The 22033-nt window shown below is 33.0% G+C and overlaps 1 protein-coding gene across 7 annotated transcripts in view; it reads right to left on the minus strand.

Annotated features, from left to right (window-relative positions):
• The window catches only part of ATF2 (activating transcription factor 2), a 93673-nt gene that overhangs the window by 35272 nt on the left and 36368 nt on the right, over positions 1-22033 (minus strand). For 5 of the 7 annotated variants that reach the window (XR_010135887.1, XR_008522860.1, XM_054549525.1 and 2 more), the window contains exons 4-10: positions 18985-19054; positions 10265-10361; positions 7072-7190; positions 6811-6939; positions 3515-3693; positions 2823-2937; positions 386-472 (exon numbers count right to left, since the gene is read on the minus strand). Coding sequence is in view for 5 of the 7 variants with exons in the window: in XM_054549525.1 (XP_054405500.1) it covers positions 386-472; positions 2823-2937; positions 3515-3693; positions 6811-6939; positions 7072-7190; positions 10265-10361; positions 18985-19054 (796 nt within the window). In the remaining 2 variants the exon portion in view is untranslated. Of the gene's footprint in view, positions 1-385; positions 473-2822; positions 2938-3510; positions 3694-6810; positions 6940-7071; positions 7191-10264; positions 10362-18984; positions 19055-22033 lie in introns of those variants that run through there. The other 2 variants (XM_054549527.1, XM_063712621.1) reach the window with 2 other exon arrangements.

Consider the following 22033-nt stretch of genomic DNA (forward strand, 5'->3'; position numbering starts at 1 on the left):
CTAACTTATACACTATTTCAGAATTCTTTTTAATACTGTTAAAACCACTCATCATTATTAGCAGCACTGCCTTCAGACGATCACATCTAGTTTCAGATGTAATACTCCTATTTTCCACTAGGAGGAGAAAAAGCCACAAGAAAAAGCCAGACAAACAATAAGTGACAAGAACTTCTAATCTGCCACTAATTTTAAAGTATCACTAACTACTCACTATGCTAAAGGAAGATTTCTTTTTTCAAATTTTGTGGTTTATCTATAGTATAAAACAGTCCGTAACTTTGTAAAAATGTGATCTAAATTGTGCACTGGAAGCAGGCTTTAGTGAAAACATTAATTCAAAACAGCCTCAAGCAATGTACAGAACAAATAAAATCTGGCTTACCATTTTTGCTTCTGACTGTACTGGTTGGGGAGAGGAAGGACCTGGGATTCCTGGAACACTAGGCACCATGGTGACTGGTCGAACGAGCTATGCATAAGATAAGGAAAAATAATTGCTAGAGAATATATTCAAAATGAGATTTGTACTTTACTGCTGTTATAATAATTTGAGACTTTAAGAATCAGAACATTGTAAATTTATCTCCAGCTGATTTTATCTCTATACCAAATCCTTATTTGGTCTTACATCCTGACTTACCCTTCAAAAGTTGTCAATTTCTGAGACATGTGCTTTCCTAATTTTCAGTTTCTACACTTTCTTTCTTAATGGTCCCTGTTAGAAATTCATAATATTCAAAGTGATTAATGCAAAAATTCTCAAAGATCCGTCAAACTTCCACTTTGAATATGAAAGGAAGAATGTCAAAACTTGTGACACTTAGGCATAAAAAATAATTTCAACAATGAACTTTGCTTTTCTAAAAATATATATAATGAATTTTCTTAAACATACCACGTAATAACAAGTAACACACTGTAATAATTTCTCAAATAATCTGTAACAGGTTTTAACCATTTTGGTTTTTTCCTTTTTTTTCTTAAACCTAACACTGAGTGAACACGGTTACTGTATAAATAAAGCGTATCTTTTCTTTCATTTCCGGTTGCTTTCATCACTAGGTACATGTAACAGGATAATCAGAATCTCAAAAACAAGGCAAGAATGTTTCCCTCCTCAAAAAAATATCCTCAGTAAAGAGGAAGCAGATACTTTATATCTGAGTCCTCACAAAGTCTCTCAAATAATGCATTTTGAACAACAAAGTTCTTTTTAAAGAAGGCACACTATCTTGAAATTATGTCAATCAATGCTAATTTTGGATAATTCAAAAGATCACCTGGAAGAATTAGTTAATTAAAAAAAGATATAAATATCAAACATTAATCCTAGTAATATTCTTGGGGATAATCTCATCGAAAGTGTTGGAATGTTACTATAAGTAAGCTTTTAAAATTTTTAATAATTTTTATAATTTTTAATAATTTTTATTATTTTTGAGACAGGGTCTTACTTTGTTGCCCAGCCTGGAATGCAGTGGTGCAATCTCGGCTAACTACAGTCTCAACCTCCAGGCTCAAGTGATCCTCCCACCTCAGCCTTCTGAGTAGCTGAGACTACAGGTGCTTCCACCACAACTGGCTAATTTGTGTTTATTTTTTGTAGAGATGGGGTTTCGCCATCTTGCCCAGCCTGGTCTTGAACTCCTGGACTTAGGCAAGCCACCCACCTTGGTCTCCCAAAGTGCTGGGATCACAGGCGTGAGCCACTGCACTTGGCCTAACAATAATTTTTAAAAGTTACACTGTAAATGATTACACTGTACTATCAGTAACAAGCATCTTAGAAGGTAAAAGAAAAAACTATCTTTTTACTACATAAATAAGTACCTAATGCTTGGTGTAAGATTTCCAGGGAGAGAATAATAGAGAGATTCAAAAAGTAATATGTCGTAAATGACTTAGATGAAAAAGAAAATAATGTGTTCTGGAAACTGTGCTAGATGTCTCAAAAAGTGGTTCTCAGGATGAAAACTTGAATGTCAAAGACATAACTGAAGAGTTTGAATAAAACTGTTTTATGTAATGTAAGTAAGAAAAAAGCAATTTTCTAACACACATTATTCCAAACAATGTGTTTTTAAATGTTCATTAAACTATTACTTTTTTTTTTTGACTTGGGGTCTTGCCCTGTCATCCAGGCAGGATCCATAGCTCACCGCAGTCTCAAACGCCTGGGCTCACACAATCCTCCTACCTCAGCCGCCCAATATGCTGGGATTACAACAGGCATGAGTCGCCATGCCTGGCCAAACTATTAAATATTATAAGTAGACAGTTAACTATTTTGTCTATGTCTTTCAAAATTTATATATTTAACACACCCCTCAAAAAACTTTTTTGGGGGGTCTTTTCAAAGGGAAAGTGAAAGATTCTAGAACATTTACATTTTAACATGCTGGGCTATCAAAGATTCTACAAACCCTACTTGACCACAAAAATTCAGAGTGTGTCTTTATAAACAATTTCCATACTAATAGAAATACCACAGAGTTACCTGACAAGTATTCTAGTATAAATATCTTTCTAAAATTTGAAATCTGTGGTAATATTTGAATGCTACAAGTCCACTCAAATTGACATGGGTTGAATAAGAAGATCTCAGCACAAAAAAAAAAAATTAAGATTTTGGGGGGAAGAGAAAAAATAGCTATACCTTGAATGTTATATGCTATTACAATGATAACAAATAAATACTATCAACTGCTAATCAATATTATGTTAAATTCAATTTAATAAGCCAGTCAAGCAGCCAACTTTATTTTCTGACTACAAAGATCAGTTTTGCGATAGAGATTTAAATAGTCTAACTTTCTTACTGGGACTGCAGCTGGAACATGCACATTAGAACTTGTAATTGATGCAGGAATAGCAACAGGCATGGTTTGTCCATTAGGAAGATGTAACAGAAGAGGAAATGGGCCTGGTACAGGGCTAAGAAAAACAAAAGAAGAGAAATTTTAAAAAAGAGATTCATACCAACTGTCTCTTAAAAATACAATAGTATTTTTACTCCTATAATCATATCATTTAAAAATACATTTTCTAACCACAGCAAAGCAAATAGCAAAATTTAATTATTTTTAATTGCATCTTAAATGCATAACTTGTGTAGCAGTATTGAAAAGAAGAGAAAAGTTATGGATTTACTTAGGACAATCTCTAATTTGTAAAATGAGAAAAACTATCGAGAGCTCTTGGGAGCTACCAGTAAGAACTGACAGAAATGGAATCTGGTGATGCAGTAATTTTATATTTTGTGTGAAATAGCATGAAAATAAGACTATCTTAAATTCACATTCTATATTTGTTTTTAGTTGTATTTATCTCCCACTCTATTAGTTAATATTTATATTAAAGAAGACTACGCAAGTACTTTTTCCAAAATTCGAAGCATGCACACACATACAAAACTAAGATCTTAGTTTGAATAATCAACTGTCTTAGGAAAAATCATTACAAAACAAACTTAATTCACGTATATGTTCAATGATTGGCCTGAATCACTTACACAATTGGCCTGTTAGAGGATGGTGCCTGGGTGATTACAGTACTTGAGGTTGGTGAAGGTACTGCCTGCTGAATAATTACACTTGAGTCAGAACTTGTAAGCAGCACATTGGGAACCTGTAATGATGCTGGACGAACAATAGCTGACGTGGGCTGTGCAGTTTGTGCCAGTGGTACTTCCTATTTAACAATGAGATAAAAAAGAGTGGCATTTAAAAATACAAATCATGTACCTTAGTGAACAGAATGTAACACACTTCTAAAAGCATCTACAGAATAATAACTGCTAAAAGCAAATTAATATCTAAAATTAATTAAAAGAACATTTTAGAAGAGCTGTAAAGATTCAAATGCAATGTTCAATTAATATTTTAATTTTAAAAAGACTGGTGGTTTTTTGTTTTTTTTTTTTTTTTCAGTACAACTTGTTCTCCTGTCAATCCAGAAATAAGTTAGACTGGGCAATTTGGCTATGATACCAAGAGAATTTTAATAAAAAATAAAAATATAATCCATTCTCAGAGAATCACAGAACTTAAAATCCAGAAGGGACTGTTTAGTCCCCCTCCCTCATTATACTGTATGAAGAGGAAACAGGTCCAGTGAGACTGTGTTATGGCTGATACAAATTAAGTAACAGAAATAAGAATTTTTAGAGCAATACAAATAATTGTTAATTTCAGTTAGCTATCTCTTCTATATCAAAAGGCCATGTAATACTGATATCTTGAATGTAAAATAAATAATTACTGGAGTGAACTCTTTCAAGTTAGGAAAACAGAATTTGTCAGCCAAGACCTTAAAGATGGTATTTCCTCTGGTTTTACAAATTAGAGAACAACAAGTTTTAAAAGACTTTACCCAGAATTCCTTAAAAAGTCAGTGTAAAAATTGGGTCTATTGTGTTTTATGAATTGGCCTGTATGCTGCCACTTATCATCAAAATCTTATTAAGCTACAGAGGAAGAAGGATAAAGTAGTAGTATTGTAACTTCATTTATTCAGTAAGTTGAGAACTTATGCACCCCAGGACTAGCCCTCAAGGAAGAGACAATAAACAAGTAAAACAAGTAAGAAAATTTCAGATTGTAGTAAATGTTAAGTGTTACAGAATAATATGTGCAATGTAACAAAGGATGAAAGATTAGCTGAAGGTAAGGAAGAGTCAGTTAATTTAGATAGCATAGTAAGAATAGGTGAGCTTCTTTGCAAAAACAGCATTTGAACTGATGATGAAAGGATAAGGAGGAGAGCATTTCGTTGTAGGGAGAAGGAAGCAATACCATATGTCGTGTCCTGAGGTAGGAAAAAGCTTTGAATATTTGATGAACACAATAAAGAGGCATGAGGTGAGGATAGATGCATAGACAGGCCCAGATCAAAGAGGGCTTATGCCAAGGAGTGTGAATTATTTTAAATACAATGGTAGACCATTGAAAGATTTTAAGCAGGTGACATATTTAATGTATTAAAACTCATCTTACAGAAAATGGATTGGAGGCAGAAGCAGGAAGACAAGTTAGAAGGTAACTGTTAATAATCCAAACAAAAGATGATGATGGTTTGGGCTTAAGTGGTGTCACTGAACACAGACATAGAGGATGAGATTCAGGTCTGATAAAATATGCTGTTAGTTTCAGTGTAAAAGAAAAGAAGAAATTAAGGATGACCCCTAAATTCTCAGCTAGAACAACTAAATGGATGGAGAAAATTTACTGAGATGGGGAAAACTGGGGGAAGAATCAAGGACTATGATTTTGACCTATTAAGTTTAAGATGTCTATTAGACATAGAAAAGGTAATGTCAAGATGGAGTTGGATATAAATCTGGCAATCTGGTGAGATACCTATGCCCATAGAAATTCGGGAGTCATCAGTATGTAGATGTTTATTAAAGTTATGGGCCTGGATGAGATCACCTAGGAAGAAAATCAAGAAAGAAGAAGAGGTCCAGATTTTTTTTTTTTTTTTAATCAATTTCATATGGTATACCTTGCTCAAGGAGGGCCTAATGATTGGGGAATGCAGAAAGAAGGAATACTCCTAAAAGATGCTGAAGCAGCCATGAACAATGAAAAACTGTTAAGTGTGAAAAGAATGAAATGCTCTCTAGGAAAAAAGATTTGCATCAGAGATTTAAAAAGCATTTCCAATAACTGTAATAATGTGGAAACAACCTTTAGGTCTAAAAAGAACAGGATAACATAATACATATCATATAATAAAATAAAGTACAACCATTAAAAATTATGATTTGGGGAACTCTCTAATGACATGGGAAAATATTCATCAATACTGAGGGTCTAAAGCACAATATAAAATAAAGCTAGGATCTTTATATCCATCTATCCTTCTATTTAACTATTCACTTATGTATTTGTACCTATAAATGTATATATCTAGAAAAAAATGTTTCCAGATAGTAATTCTTATTCAATTATGTGCTAATAGGTGATTTTGGTTTTCTTTTCATGTTTCTGTATTCTTAGAGAAGAAGAATGAGAATGTACTTTTAAAATGAGAAAAAGAAAATGAAGAAAAAAAAAAAAACCAGAAAACAAAGCATTTATTCTTGGCCAAAAAGTTATTTTTTCTGTATTTCCTTATTTCTAGCTCCTCTGCCATGACAGAAGTCCATTAATAAGTATGGTTTTAGAATAACAATCTAAAAAAGAATATTGCCACTGCCTCTTCATGTGTCCCATTGCCTCTTCGCTGTGTCCTGCATGGTACTCTCAAATAAATATGTGCTTATTCTATGTGCTTGTGAACAAAAAAGTGATCAAGAAGTTCCCATAATAATGTTACTCAACACACAACTGTAGCCCAGGTGATCCCAGATTATCTGGGTATTCAAGCTAGTATCATCATCGTCCTAATTGCCACTAACAAAGATCCACTGCTGAGAATGAGTAACTAGTCCCTTAATCCTGTAAAAGTCCAAAAAACCCCTGTTCAAATAATTTTTTGAATAGATTCTTAATTAAGCTGTTACTGTATAAAAGTAGCTAAATATAAAATAGCAAAACACAGAAAAATTAAGTTAAATTTATAAATTTATATATCTTTTAAAAATAAGTTTTATCTAACATGACTGTTCTCCCCTATAATTTTTCTATGTACAATAAAGCTGCAGTCTTCTTACCTGAAATATCTGAGTATTGACAGGCTTTCACATATAAAACTATTGCAAGCTGACACTGAATTTAATACCTTAACATTTTATGGAGATTAAATAGTAAACTTTATTTGGGTACTGTTCTTCCCCCTTACTTTGTATTTCTAAAAATTTCTAACCTTCTCATCACTGGTAGTAGACTCTGGGTGAGGTAAAGGACTATCCTGGTGAGTCGTTTCTACAACAGAAGGCTCCTCAATTTTGCTTCTTATGATAGGTGTTGCAAGAGGGGATAAATCTAGAGGCATCTATAATTCAAATAATAAGGAAAAGGTTATAAGTTCAAAAACAGTGTGTATAAATTTAAAAAGCCGGAAGTATAAACTATGATTATTTTTCTGTCAGAAGTACTCTTTTTAAATTTCATGGTTACAACATACTTTTTTAATGTCGTCTTCTGAAGCTTTCTTGAATTCATTCTCAAATGGACTCGCCAACTCATTAAACAAACCCACTTCTTCACAGTTTTTCAAGAATCTTGTTGGTGTTGGGGTCTGATCTGAAATAAATGTCAAGAAGTATTCATGCATATTTAAATATGTTAAGACTCTGAAATATAGCTACTAAGTTAACAAATTAGCAGGACTGGTTCAGTCAGTTGTTAATTCTCTCTTTGGAAAGACCTCTTCCTTTAAAGCAAACAAAATTTGGTTAAATTTTTGTTGTACTTCATATTTCCTCCAACTTTAAGAACTATGAAAGTAGGAAAGAAGTCCTTTTTGCTCCTTAGTCCACTGCTTCTCTCTGAGTAGAATGGCATGAACATCCTCTACTCAAGAGATAAACTATTATTATCTAACACAGTATATAGAATTTTTTACATTTACATTATTAAAAACTACAATTATTTAAATAAATGAAATTTGGGGAAAACTAGGATAAGAGCATGTATATCTGCTTTAACTTGGTTCTTCCACTAGCTGTTCATACTCTATTATGAAAGCAAACTAAGATAAAACAATCTTTAATAGGTAGATAAAAATATTGTAAGAAAGAAAGAAAAAGTTAAAACAGCCCTGAAACAACAAACCCTCTTTTTGCCACTATCTACTGAAACTAATTTTCTAATTTAATGCATTTTACAAGCTAGGTACAAGGGGTATGTGTGAGTCACATGCCTCCAGAATGTTCTAGCTTAATTCCTAGGGAGTAAAGAAAGAGTCTACTCTATTTTCTTACAACATGAAACATTTCAACTTTACTCGAATATGTACTCCTACTATGTACATTAACATATGTACTCAGTGTCCATGTATAGGCTACAAAAAATGCCAGATAAGATTTACACTGAATGAATAGCAAGAAACTTATAAATTCTGCCTATTTAGTGTTACTATTTTCAAGGGTGTTTATTCATATTGATTAGAGTTGGTAGCACATTCAAATTCTATTCATGTTTAATATATTTTAGAGCACCAATTTTACAGGCTATAGCAGGGATCTAGCCTAAGTGAAGTAAAAGTACTCCACTAAGGAAGACTCTTGGTTTAAGAGAAAATACTCCTAATTCCTTTTGTAAGATTAAAATTTACATATTCGTTAACCATTATGTCCCCACAGAGGGCATTACTTACTATTTTACCTTTGCCCCTCACATGTATACCTAGAGAACTAGTATTTTTACTATGTACAAATATATTTCACACTAAAATGACCCACTTGTAATACAAAACTAGACATAATGCAGGCCTGTCTCAGGCACTGTTAGTAATATCAGAATTACTAGAAGGGCTCTATTATATCATAATTTTACTAGTTTCTAGCCTATCCCTTAATTCCCACCTCCCAAAAGATCTCAAAAATCACATTATAGTAAGTAAAGTACATGTAATAGCTTAAGTCCATCATGACTAAATTAGTAGGTCAAATCTAAATGTGACTTTTCTGTTCACACCCGAAGGGTTTGTCTATCTAAGTTCATTAGAAGGCTCTTAACTTACATTAAAGGGAGGGAAAAATCTTAAAAAAATAAAATACATAAGCATAAGTCACTTTTATCAATGATTACTGGAACCATCAGACTTGAGAAAAGTCAACATAGGCACAATCATTTAACATGCACATTGCATATGGCTACTGATCACCAAAAATATACCACACACATCATGCATTTTATTTGCATAGTAATGTTAACCTATTCATCTCAACATGTTAGTGAAAAAAAAGGTCAAGTACTGTGTTTGAATGTGCTCTATTTTTCTACTGCATTAAATGTGATCAGACAGGAAAGTAATTTCTAGAAACCAATTTCAAAACATATTTGAGTTAAAGAGTTACACACAGACAGAGATTGTGCTAAGGCAGAAAGTTTCAGAGAAACAAAGAGCTTCATGCCTAGGAGAGTGAACTTTCTAGATTGTTACTATTTTGCTTGTTTGGTTCCTTTGGTTCTAGCTCTTAATGTCTAATGTAAAATACTCCAAAAAAAAAAAAAAAAAGTATTATCTCACTCTTCTGTATAAGTAACATATCTCTAAGTTACTTATGGAACTTAGTTAGGATATGATGGAAGTTCCCCTACATTTTTCCTACGTATATTGTTTTCGATAAATTAGCTTTCTGTTACCTTCAATTTCATTACAAAAATTTCAATACTGAAAGTAGAGGGAAAACCACCGAATATTTGCTTTATTATCTATCCAAACACTGCATAGAACAATTTGGTCTCTATAATGATTAATAATTTAAAAGTATTACAGTATTTGGGTGTAATTCCAGACTTATATGATATATAACAAGCTTTATAAGAGAAAAGAAAAATCTAGAGTTAATCTGAATATTTATGATATGTAAATCTGTGATTATGACACAAAAGATCTGAAATTTATATAGTTTTGTTTTATCACAATACTTATAAAATATACCAAAAAAGTAGCAAAATTATACATGACATATATGTATATATACATAGATGTGTGTGTGTATATATTTAAATACCAAAAAAAGGCAGCTAATACAGCATGGAATGACAATCAACCAATGTATGAACTGGGTTTTTCTTTTCACATACAGTGAAAAATAATCATCTGCTTAGGCGATACTGTACGTTCATAGTGTCAACACACAAAAACTGCATTGACTGAATTTAGAGCCTCTTTACTGAGAATATTTTACTAATACAAATGTTTAGTCTGAAAAGAAATACAAACAACTCTAATGAACAAGTCTGCTCACTGTTCTTTCTCCAATGGGAGAAGCTTGATCATTTTCTATCTTCACACAGCCTTGTAAGTCAGTTGTACAAGATAGCTAAAAGAAATGCTGACTAAATACCATGTTAGTTCAATTATTAGTTAAATGTAAAATTTGTAGATAGTATGAATGTTCCCAGAGTTCTAATGAACTTCCACAAAATTGACATTGGAATATAAATTTGAAAACCACACAAAAAAGTGAAATGAATGGTCAGAAGGAAACATGAAAATGTAATGGGTAAAATACATGTTGCCAACATTTACTGTAATGAAGTCATTGGAATATCACCAGACTATATTATTTACAGAGAATACACAAAAATTGTGCACATTCCAGGTGAAATATGTATACAAGCTATTAATAAAAGCATATACTAACCAGCCACAATGACACTGTCATTACGTGCTGGACCAAATTTCAGTGTCATCTCATGTTTATGTTTATGGACAGCCAAATGATCCTCGTTGGTAAAACGCTGTGGCAAAAAGTTTTAAAATATAGTTAAGATTTTCAATTTGATCAAGTAAGTAAAATGATTAGGAAATTAATTTCCACAACATGTAAAACCACCATTAACAGTGAAATAGCAGTTTTTAAACTATAAAAGAATCTGTTATTGTTAGTAGATAAGCACACTAGATTGCAAACAATCACAGAGAAACCCATTACTCAAGAATAAGCAATACTGATATATTGCTAGGTCACATAACTCATTTGAGAGCATTTAAAAATAAAATTGGAGGCAAAGAAACTTTATATAAATTTCTTATGGATACTAAAAATAGACCACCATTAATTTGTCTTATCATAGTAGAAACTATACTCCATGGTACAATGACTTTTCAAGAAAGTACTGCAGTATTAATATTTACCTAGACTTAAGGTTACTTACCACTTTTTAAAAGAGAATTTTCTTATAAAAGTATTACGCCTGGACAAAATTAAGAAATAAATCTGATTTTTATGTTACCACATAAAAAAGAATGCCTTTGTTTTAATCCAGCAAAGAAACAGCAACCGATACAATAAAAAAGCAGCTCGTTTTAAAATAAAACAATTTAAAGTAGCCAAAATAATTTTTTCATGAGAGTTCTTACATAAAAATGGAGCAAAATTATTTTTAAAACATTTTATTTTTAAAGTTATCCATCATATTTTTTCCTACCTCTAACTTGGATAAGTTTTGCATGCCAAAGGTAACATTTATGATTACAACATAATAAATGCATTATCTCCGATGTCTGAACATCAACATTTTTGAAGATGCTCATTAAGCAACATTTATAACTGAAAATAGGGAGCTTTCTGTTATTTCAGAGCAATAATTTTAAAATGCTAAGTTAACAGATCTCAATTCACTCTTTATAACCTTACAAGTGAGGCTGTTAAAATATATATACTTGAACTTGGTTTGCCCAAACCATCAAAATGAATTCCATTTCTTGTGGTCTCCTTCCCCTACCCAATTCACTACATCCTTTCATGCAACTAATAATAGTAGCTTTAGGGTTACCTTAAACACAATGTAAAAGAATGAAACATTTTTAACATTTTAACATCTTTGGCCCAGTCCACTATCCCTCTGCCTGTAGAGGTGAAAATCATCTCATATGTGCCACAGTATGTGCGGCACAATGCCTTGGTTATAGCACCTATCATATTTTCATGTATCTGTCCTTTTAAGTAGGCTGAGCTCCTACTGTGGTCCCCCAAACTTAGCATATAGTAAGTACTCAATAAATGCTAATTGAAAGAATGAATTCATTACAATAAAATAGATGAATCTTAAAGATCAATCTGAGGGGGTTAAAAAAGACCCTAAACCACTGTCCATTAACATGAATTCAACTTCAATTTAATCTGGCTACATTTTATCACTTAGTCTTTGGATTACTTCACACACCAACAGAAAACTATTATTTTATAACCTCTCTTCAGAACCTGCCTGTATTACCACTGAAGGAGAGTGTTCAGATGCAACAACACTTCCACTACTTGACATATTCATTCACTCTTCAGACATTTACTGGGCAGCAACTATAGGCAGTAGGACCACAACCAAACTTTTCCCCACCCAGGTACTATCTTCCTATTACTTTATCATTATAAGAATCTCCCCCAATTTTGGGGAAATAAGAAACAGTGGTACTTTTGAGAGACTGCTGAATAACAAAATTCTCAGAAAATGAACATATCTGCAGAGCGTACTGACATTAATATTTTATGCTTTTTCTTTGTATTGCTGTTTTAAATATATGTGTCTTACATCCTACACTAAAAGCATCTGAAAGTAAGATTTAGTTTATGTTCCAAAGAACCTCATAATGTGGCTTTTCCACTGAAGGCAATCATTAAACATTTGTGAATGAATGCATTTTGGTGCAGGTCCCAGATTTTAAAACTGCAAAGTCAACAAATTAATAGATAAGAAGTTGGAATGTTGTCGCCTAGGAATTTTATTCTACCAATTTTCTTTGCTTGGATTAGTTTGACCCCAAATATTCAAATCAAAGAACTGCATGTAGAATAAATAACATTGTGTTCATATGAAACATAGGAAATGGCTCCAAGTTCAATCCTAAGTGAAAAGAAGTGGCCAGAAGCAACCTAACAAATATTTAGGATCATATCAATATTAAAAGGGAGAATGCAAGGAATATGTATTTATAAACTCTCATATAAGATCCACAGATCAAATTTCCCTAAATGCAATTTACAAAGGGATTACTGATCCTGTAACAGTATTAATTATATACAGGGACAGCAACACTGCAAAGGACAAAATACACTCAAAATACAAAAACACTGCAAAGGACAAAACACACTGGCACTTGATACAGATGAATTTGACCTTGGTTATCTGAGAAAATTTATTATTTTTAACAAGAAACTTAAAAAGACAGTGTGAAAAAGCAATCTTGTGAAAAGGCAGTCACCAGAAGTTTAATATGAAAGAAATGCATTCTTTATTTATTTATAAAGTAGCTGCAAGCTAAAATTTTTTTACAGAATCGATATTAACTGTCTTTCCAGTCAAATTAAAATTTATTCCAATAATAAGTTTTGTAAAAATATATATATTACTAGCAACACCAACATACTGAATTCATAAATTGTATTCTTCCAGGTATTTCAAAGCACAACCCCGAAGAAAACGCTGCAGATATACACAGAAACACAAGTATTTTGTTAAACAAGACTAAGACCTTGAGTATACAGCTTAATAAACAATGGAAAAAGTGAAAAAAAAAATTTTTTTTTTTGAAAGGTCCCTAGCAGGTAGCAATCTCTCTTAAAAGGTTAAAAAGAAAGGGTAACCTGTCAGATGGGAAGAAGGTAAATCAGTTGCTTCTATAATAATTTAAGTTCTGATATCTGGGAAATCTGTGTTACTAAGGCTTGACCACTCTCACCAGAATTAACTTCCTAAAAAATCAGTCATTCTATAGTCAATACATACACTCATATCCATGATATATTATTATTCCTTTTAAACATATTAGATAGACACAAATAAGTTTTCAAGCCATTGGGCCAATAGCTCATTTCACTACTTTCTTCACTAGTTTAAGGACTATTGAACAACAGCAGGAAGTTACACTGATATATTCACTGTCCCTCTCACGCACACACACACACACTCCCACACATACATGTCCATTGTCACTTTAGACTAAATATAAAATGAATCTTTATCTCCTTTATAAAACAGCTTATAATGTGTAAACATTCTACCAAAGAAACACTTTTCAATGACAGGGACACCAAAAGCAAAGATACTACCAATTATATGGAAGACTAACAAAGATAAATGAATCTTTCACCAAATTATCTCACTGTCTCTTTTACTAAATTCCAAGAAGCATCACTTTAAAACAAGTGAAATTAACAGGCATGTGGAAAACCTAAGAGTAACTGAGGCAAATAAGAAAAGATTTAATAGCACGAGTCTAGTGTTAAAAACTCTTTGTAATCATTTCTATAGGTCTCTCTCTGAAGTTGTATTACCACCAAAATAGATTTTAAATTGTAAAAATCTACTTGAAACCTTAAATTTAACTAAGACCATTGTGTTAAAGCTGAAACTCAAATTCAGAATAATGTCACTGCTTACTGGTGACAAAAAATAACAAGAAACTTAAAAAGACAGTGTGAAAAGGCAATCTTGTGAAAAAGCAGTCACCATCAAAATGATGCTTCTAAAACCAATTCTTACTAAGTAGTTCCTAGGAAATACTATTTAAATCTAAAAACAGACCATACCATTTCTGTTCTCAGCAAGATTTAACAAATGGATGAGTAGCCAGGTTATATTTTGATCAGTAATACTTACAAAGAGATTATTTTAAGTATCTTACGGTACAAACACAGGCCCCCCCTAAAATAATACTCAGGATCAAATGCTTAATGTTTAAAAGAATCACTATTAGTGAGAATTCAATTATGAGTGAGAATAAAAAATTGATTTAGCTTTTAAAAAACAATTTGGCAAAATACATGAAGAAACTTAGAAATGTGTAAACATTTCAATCCAGTTATTCTAGTTCCAAAATGTATTTTAAGAAACTAAGTAGAGACATATACAAAGGGTTATGTAGAAGGATATTCATCACAATATTGCTTATAATACCAAAATTAAAAGTTTATAATAGTGGAATCAGTAAATCATGGGACATGCTCTAGCAATAGTCACTTAAAGCTATGCTTTCGATTAACACACAAAATGCTAATATGTGTAATGTCATCCAAATACTAACAGAATACAAAACTGTGCAGTATGGTCCCAATTTTGTTTTAAAAATAAAACTAAATCCCATCCTCTCCTAGCTATTTAAGGACCCCACTCCTGCAATGGTCCCATTTTCTGCATTGCCAAATATGCTGTGATATTCCCACCTTAAAATGCAAAACAAAAAAGTTCCACCATCTTCAATCCTACATTGAAGCTATGTATCTCACTTTCCCTTTAGCTACACCTCCAAGAAAGAACTGTCCTATAATGTCTCCATTTCTGGTTCTTCCCATTCTCTCTTCAACCTACTCCAATTACACTGTTGTTACTGCCCCTTCATTGAAAGCTACTCTTATCACGGTCTCTAAATTCAATAGTAAATACTGAATTATCATCTTATCTCATTTAGGATATGACTATATTGTTTCTCTTACTTTGAAATATTTTTTCTAACTTTCAAGATTCAATTTTCCTCACTGGTTGCTACTTCTTTATCTTCTGTGCTACATTCTCCTCCTCTTTCTGACTTTTAAACACTGGAGGTGCCTTAAAGCTTAGCTCTCACCCTTCCATCTAGACTATTGTGATACAGAAGTAAAACTAAGCAAATATGGGAATTATGGATAAGACAAAATGTTAAGTATTACAAACCTCGACAATGGAAAAAATAAGAGTAATTATCAGACATTAGGGGATGGGGAAGTGGAGGTAGAAAGTATGAATGTTAACTCCTTTAATAGTAGGAAACCTAAAAAAATAATTCCCTAACTTCTTAATGTTTTTCACATATAATGTTAGAGAGGTCTTGTAACAATTCCTTATGATACACATACACACACAAATTCTAATGTTCAGCAATCAGTTTTTCTTCTAAGTTAATTGTAATGCTTTTATTTAAAATGGCACGTGTATTAGTAAGAAGTCAATCACAAAAACCATTCTAACTATTTTAAGCAGAAGAGAATCAGGAAAGGCCTTTTTTGAGTCTCCAAGAATGATACCTAGAACATGTCAAAACTAGTCTTTGTCCAAAGGCTGGCCCTAGAAACATATTGCATTAGCTGTAATTCAGGGATTACAGAATCAAGTTGTTTGTTCACTCCAAGCCAGCAAAATGGATGATTTGACTAATACCATCTCTCATTCCATTTCACTCAGTACCAAATGCAAAAAGTAAAGTGGGTCAGGCACAGTGGCTCATGCCTATAATCTCAGCACATTGGGAGGCCAAGGTGGGCAGATGGCTTGAGCCCAGGAGTTTGAGAGCAGCCTGGACAACATTGGGAGATCCTGTATCCAAATAAAAAAACCAAGCAAAAAATTAGTCAGGTGTGGTGGTAAGCACCTGTGGTCCCGGCTACTCTGGAGGCTGAGGTGGGAGGATCACCTGAGCCCAGGAGGTTGAGGCTTCAGTGTGTCATGATCATGCTACTGCACTCCAGCCCGGGTGACAGAGTGAGACCCTGTCTCGAGAAAAAAAAAAAAAAAGTTAAAGTAAATCTGATTTACCAGGTAAATTTGGTTGGTGAAACCTAAAATCATATGCAGAATTCTAGGTGCAAAGAGAATTGTAGTTTTTAGCTCTCTTAAGTTTACAGAAAAATATATATGTCAAATATATCTCCAAAACATATGTCAAATTAGCCTATTTCTCTCTCTATGTCCACTGTTAACACCTAATTCAAACCACCATCATCTCTCACCTGGACTGCTGTCAGCCTCTTGTCTCCCTGTGACCACTCAGCAGTGGCTTTTCACTGCTCAATGAATAAAACCCAAACACCTTATCATAGGATATGTCTTTTTTTCTGTCTCCTCTGACCTCCTGTCTTAACCTTCTCTCTGTTGATCATTATATGCTCCAGCCACAGTAGTTGTGTCTCTGTTCTTAAACATACCATACACATTCCCTCCCTAGAGCTTTTACATTTGCTGCTCCTTTAGTCTAGAAACATACAAGGTTTGCTCCTGCATTTTCTTCGGGTCTTTGTTCAAATGTCACCTTAGCAGAAGCACATTCCCTGGTTAACCTATCTAAAATAGCATTAACCCTGATAACGCCTATGTTTACCTCGCTCTACATCATTAAATAACACGTAAATCAAAATTACAATGAGATACCACTACACCCTCACCAGAATGACAAAAACTTGAGACTAACCAAAAATATCTTGAAAAATGAGGACTAAATTGGAGAATTTACCCTAACTGACTGGAACACTAACTGTAAAGCTAGAGTAATCAAAATGGTGTGGTACTGGCATAAAAGTTGACAGAGTGATGAATGGAACAGAATATAAAGCCCAGAAACAGATCCACACTTACACAATCATTTGATTTTCATTAAAAGAGCCACAGCAGTTTAATGAGGAAAGAAAAATCTTTTCAGGAAATTATGCTGGGATATCTAAACCCATATTTTTTAAAAACTTAGCTTCAACTGGCTGGGCGCGGTGGCTCACGCCTATCATCTCAGCACTTTGGGAGGCCAAGGCAGGCGGATCACCTGAGATCAGGAGTTCAAGACCAGCCTGACCAACATGAAGAAACCCCATCTCTACTAAAAATACAAAATTAGCCACGTGTGGTGGTGCATGCCTGTAATACAAGCTACTTGGGAGGCTAAGGCAGGAGAATCACTTGAACCCGGGAGGCGGAGGTTGTGGTGAGCCGAGATCATGCCATTGCACTCCTGCCTGGGCAACAAGAGCGAAATTCCGGCTCAAAAAAAAAAAAAAAGTTAGCTTCAACCCCTATCTCACACCATACACAAAAATTAATTCAAGATTAAAGAGAAATCTAAATGAAACAGTAAGCTTTTAGAGGAAAACAAAAGAGAATACCTTCATAACCTAAAGGCAAGCAAAAATTTCTGACAAGTCACAGAAAGCAACAACCATAAGAGGAAAAAAATTAATACATTAGGATTCATTAAAATTAGAAACATCTGCTCATCAAAAGATATTATTACGAAAATTAAGATGCAAACCACAGAAAAAGAAGCCTCTGGCAAGGACTGCTATCCAGGATATATGAAGAACTCCTACAACTCAATAATAAAAAGACAACCCAATTTTTTAAAATGAGCAAAAGATTTAAAAAGATACTTCACAAAATGTAAGGGATACAAATGGCCAACAAACACATGAAAAAAGCAGCCTGGCAATTTCCTAAAAAGTCAAACATATATCTACCAGATAATCCCATCATTATACTCCCATGTATTCCTCCAAGAGAAATGAAAGCATGTGTCCATAAAAAGACTTGTACACAAGTATTCACAACAGCTTTATTAATAACTAAAAAATAGAAGTAAACCAATATCCATCAGATGAACAGATAAATTGTGAGATAATGAAATATTATATCTCAATGAAAAGGAATTAACTATTGGTAACATAACATGGAGAAATATTAAATTATGTGGAGTGAAAAAACGTACATACTATATGATTCCTTTTATACAAAATTCTGGAAAATGCAAACAAATCTACGGTAACAGAAGGCAGACCAGTAATTGATAAAGGTAGGTGGGATAAGAGGAATTATAAATAGGCATGAGGAAACTTTTGGGTGACTGTATGTTTACTATCCTGATTGTGCTGATGGTTTTATGAGTATACGTGTGTTAAAACTTATCAAATGGTACATTTTAAGTATATACAGTTTATTGTAGGTCAATTATATTTCAATTTAAAATATCAACTAAAGAAAATAAATGAGAAGGAATAATGCTTACTTACAATTTATGGTCTGTATTATTTAAGTACTTTGTAACTTCGCTACACATTACATTTATTCTTTAATTCTTCCTTACTGTCTATAGTTATTTTAAGATAAGTATAATAGGAATAGATTAATAATTTAGTGGGTTGTTTAAAAAAACTAAAATATTACTTTCTGAAACTGCTGCCACATGCCCAATATTAAAGACGTTAGGCTTAACAACATTAATACATTAGTGATACTCTAAGAAGTAAATATTAGTTAATTTCATAAAAGTTCAGTAAGCAAAATAATTCTCATATAATATAGATCTGATTTCTAATTAGGCAGTTTATCAATAATTTTCAGCCAATAACGGTCAAATTACACTTTTATATCTTGGACTTTTGTGTAGGATTTCCACCTTTCCATTACAAGATATAATGCTCCCCCCCTCCATATTAGATTATACTTTCTAAAACTCAGTTGCACTATTGAAGAAAAAGCAGAATTTCTTGCCAAGTTTTCTGGGTTTTTTTCATCCTAACTCTAAAATTTTACAGAATACTGTAAGAAAATGCTTTTAGTGATAACATATTATATCATCAATGTTTTAATAAGTGGAAATATACAAAATAATTTAAAGTAATTTATATATTACCTGGCCACATCCAGGCGCAGTGCATAGAAAGGGTTTGTCATCACTCATATTCCACAGGTCCTTGTATTGCCTATAATCAAACAGAAAACACTTTAGAGTACATATTTTAAAATAAAGAATAATTTAAAATATAAATCTCAAGATTTTTCATTAAGCTTATTAACTTTTCTATTTTAATGCAAAATAAAACACTTTTCTGACATTTTAATTCTATCTTTCTTATTATGAGAGTAGATAAAATACATGTAACATGCAGATTTTGCACTATAGGAAAAAGGTTAGGAACACTGCTCTGTCAGGCAAACTTTTTCCTGCTCAACAGTGTAAAAGTACTTATGGTGAAATGAACACATTCCATTTATTCAAGAAAATTAAATGAGCAAATACTATGCAGTCTTCCAAGGATCATACTGTACTGTTATGAAAATAATGTGGCAAAATTTCTATCTCCAGTCCTAAATTCTAGTGGAATATTTTTATCTATTGGCTAAACATTTCTACCTAAACATGCTACCAAAACATCATCATGTCTAAAAACAAACTCTTAAATCCCTTCTTAAATTTACACCTTTTCCTATATTGGAAGCACTATAGAAGACTCAGAGAAATTAAAAAATAAAAGAGAAATGGATCCCAGCCTCAGGGAATCTCTCCTCCCAGTAAAGGAGATAAGGTAGTATTAATATAACAAAATCTGTATCTCTAACTCTGATCTCTTTCTAAATCCTAAATTTCCAACTTTTTGTTAGTGGTATACTGAGGATCATAACTTAATCTTCTGAGTCCAAGTTCAAAAGTCTTGTCAATATTTTATGCTGTTTCCTTGTAATATATCAAAACTTTTGCCAAAGATTTGATATATCTCATTTTTAGGAAACCCATGCTGGTTCACAGTAGTCACTGCTTCATGTTTAAAGCATGTACGCAATGATCACTGAGAATACAAATGGTTTCCAGGAAGTCACCATTATTAATCTCATATACAAAATTTGTGAAATGTGTAAACAAAATTTTTATTGCTTTATCCAAAATGTTTATTGCTATAATTGTCAAATAGCCTATGGACAACTTGATATTGCACTGCTAGGTGCAAGGATGACACTTGGGGAAACATTGGTCTAGACTTCTGGTTTCTCGTCCAACACATAAAGAACTTGAAAGTCATCATTCCTGTCCTCATAAAGAGAAATAAGTTAAACACAGAAAATCATCAACTCTTCTTACATCCATCAGAGAAATGAGGTCAAAGGGCAGTGCCCTGAAAAGTTGAGACTGAGGCAGACACTGAGAATCACAGTTTATTAATAGCAAATGCCTGCTGCTGGTGCCAGTACTAGGCAGAGACAAAAAGCAGAGACAAGCCATTTTCTCGTACCCTGTACAAATTTTTGACCTACACAATCTGTGAGCATTATAAGCTATTTTATAACTAAATTTGGAACATCTCCTCATGATATCTGCGATTTATCTAAATAACATATTATCCTTCTAGTGCTTCTTAAATGTTTACAAACTAAGGAATACTGGTATATAAATTTTTAAGTAACAGCAAAGTATTCTAACAAGATTGGCTGTAATTGACCACTAGTAAAACTTACTAAATAATGAGTGAGAACAGTATGGCCTCACAGTTCTCAAATAGGATCCTCTACACTCTTAAAAATTTAGGCTCCCAAAGAACGTTTTTGTTTATGCACTATCAATACTGACCACATCAGAAATTAAAACTGAGAAATTCTAAAAATATTAATTTATGATTTAAAAATATCAATGAACTCACTGCATGTTAACATGTATTTTTTAAAACAATATAAAAATTTAGTGAGAAAGGCATTATTTCCCACTTTTGGCAAATCTTTAACATCTGGCTTAACAGAGTAACACAGCTGAATTCTCCTATGTGCTTCTGGTATTCAACCTGTTGTGATATCATCATGTATCCTCTAGAAAATGGCATCAAATCCTTGTGAGATAATGAGAATTTTAAAAAGGTAAATATTTTAGTATTATTATAAAAATGTTTTTGACTTCACAGACCGCTCTCACATTACGAGAATTCCTGGTACAGGCATATCTCATTTTATTGTGCTTAGCTTCACTGCACTGTGCAGATGCTAGTCTTAAAAATACACTTAAATCTCAGGGAGAAAGCAGATGCTGCAGATTTTTTTCAGATACTCCTTATCAGATTAAGAAAGCTTCCTCCAATTTCTAGTTTCCTGCAAGTTTTAATGATGAGTAGACAGAGCGTTATCAAATGCTTTTTCTGCATCTATTCAGATACCATTTTTTTCTCTTATTGTTTTAATGTGGTATATCACACTGAATGTTTGACACACCAACCAGAATTTCTTAAATAAATCCTCCCTTTTGCTCATATTTTAAGATGTTTACATCTATGTCATGAGAAATAACCTTGCCAGGTATCTAAGTTCAGTGGCTTTATAAGAATTGGGTCATGTTAACTCTTTTCTATTCTCTAGAAAAATCTGCATAAGATAGGTACTAATTCTTCCTTAAATGTTGGAAAATTCACCAGTGAAGCTATCTGAGCCTGGAGCTTTCTCTTCTGGGTGGTTTTAAGTAATGAATTCAGTATCTTTAAATAGATACAAACCAAAATTATTGTATCAGTTTTGTTCTTCAGCCAGGTGTGGTGGCTCATGCCTGTAATTCCAGCACTCTGGGAGGCTGAGCCAGGTGGATCACTTAAGGTCAGAAGTTCGAGACAAGCCTGGCCAACATGGTGAAACCCCGTCTCTACTAAAAATTCAAAAATAAGCTGGGCGTGGTGGCACACACCTGTAGTCCCAGCTACTTGGGAGAGGCTGAGGCATGAGAATCACTTGAACCTGGGGAGGTAGAGGTTGCAGTGAGCTGAGACTGTACCACTGCACTCCAGCCTGGGCAACAGAGTGAGACTCTGTCTCAAAAAAATAAATAAATAAATAAAATAAATCCCAGTGCTTTTATGTATGTGTGGAAACTGAAAAATCTGTAACAAAATGCAAAACACAATGAATAAACAAGGCAGTCATGAAGAATTGTA

The sequence above is a fragment of the Pongo abelii genome, chromosome 11 (assembly GCF_028885655.2).
Source record: "Pongo abelii isolate AG06213 chromosome 11, NHGRI_mPonAbe1-v2.0_pri, whole genome shotgun sequence".
NCBI classification, from domain to species: Eukaryota; Metazoa; Chordata; class Mammalia; order Primates; family Hominidae; genus Pongo; species Pongo abelii.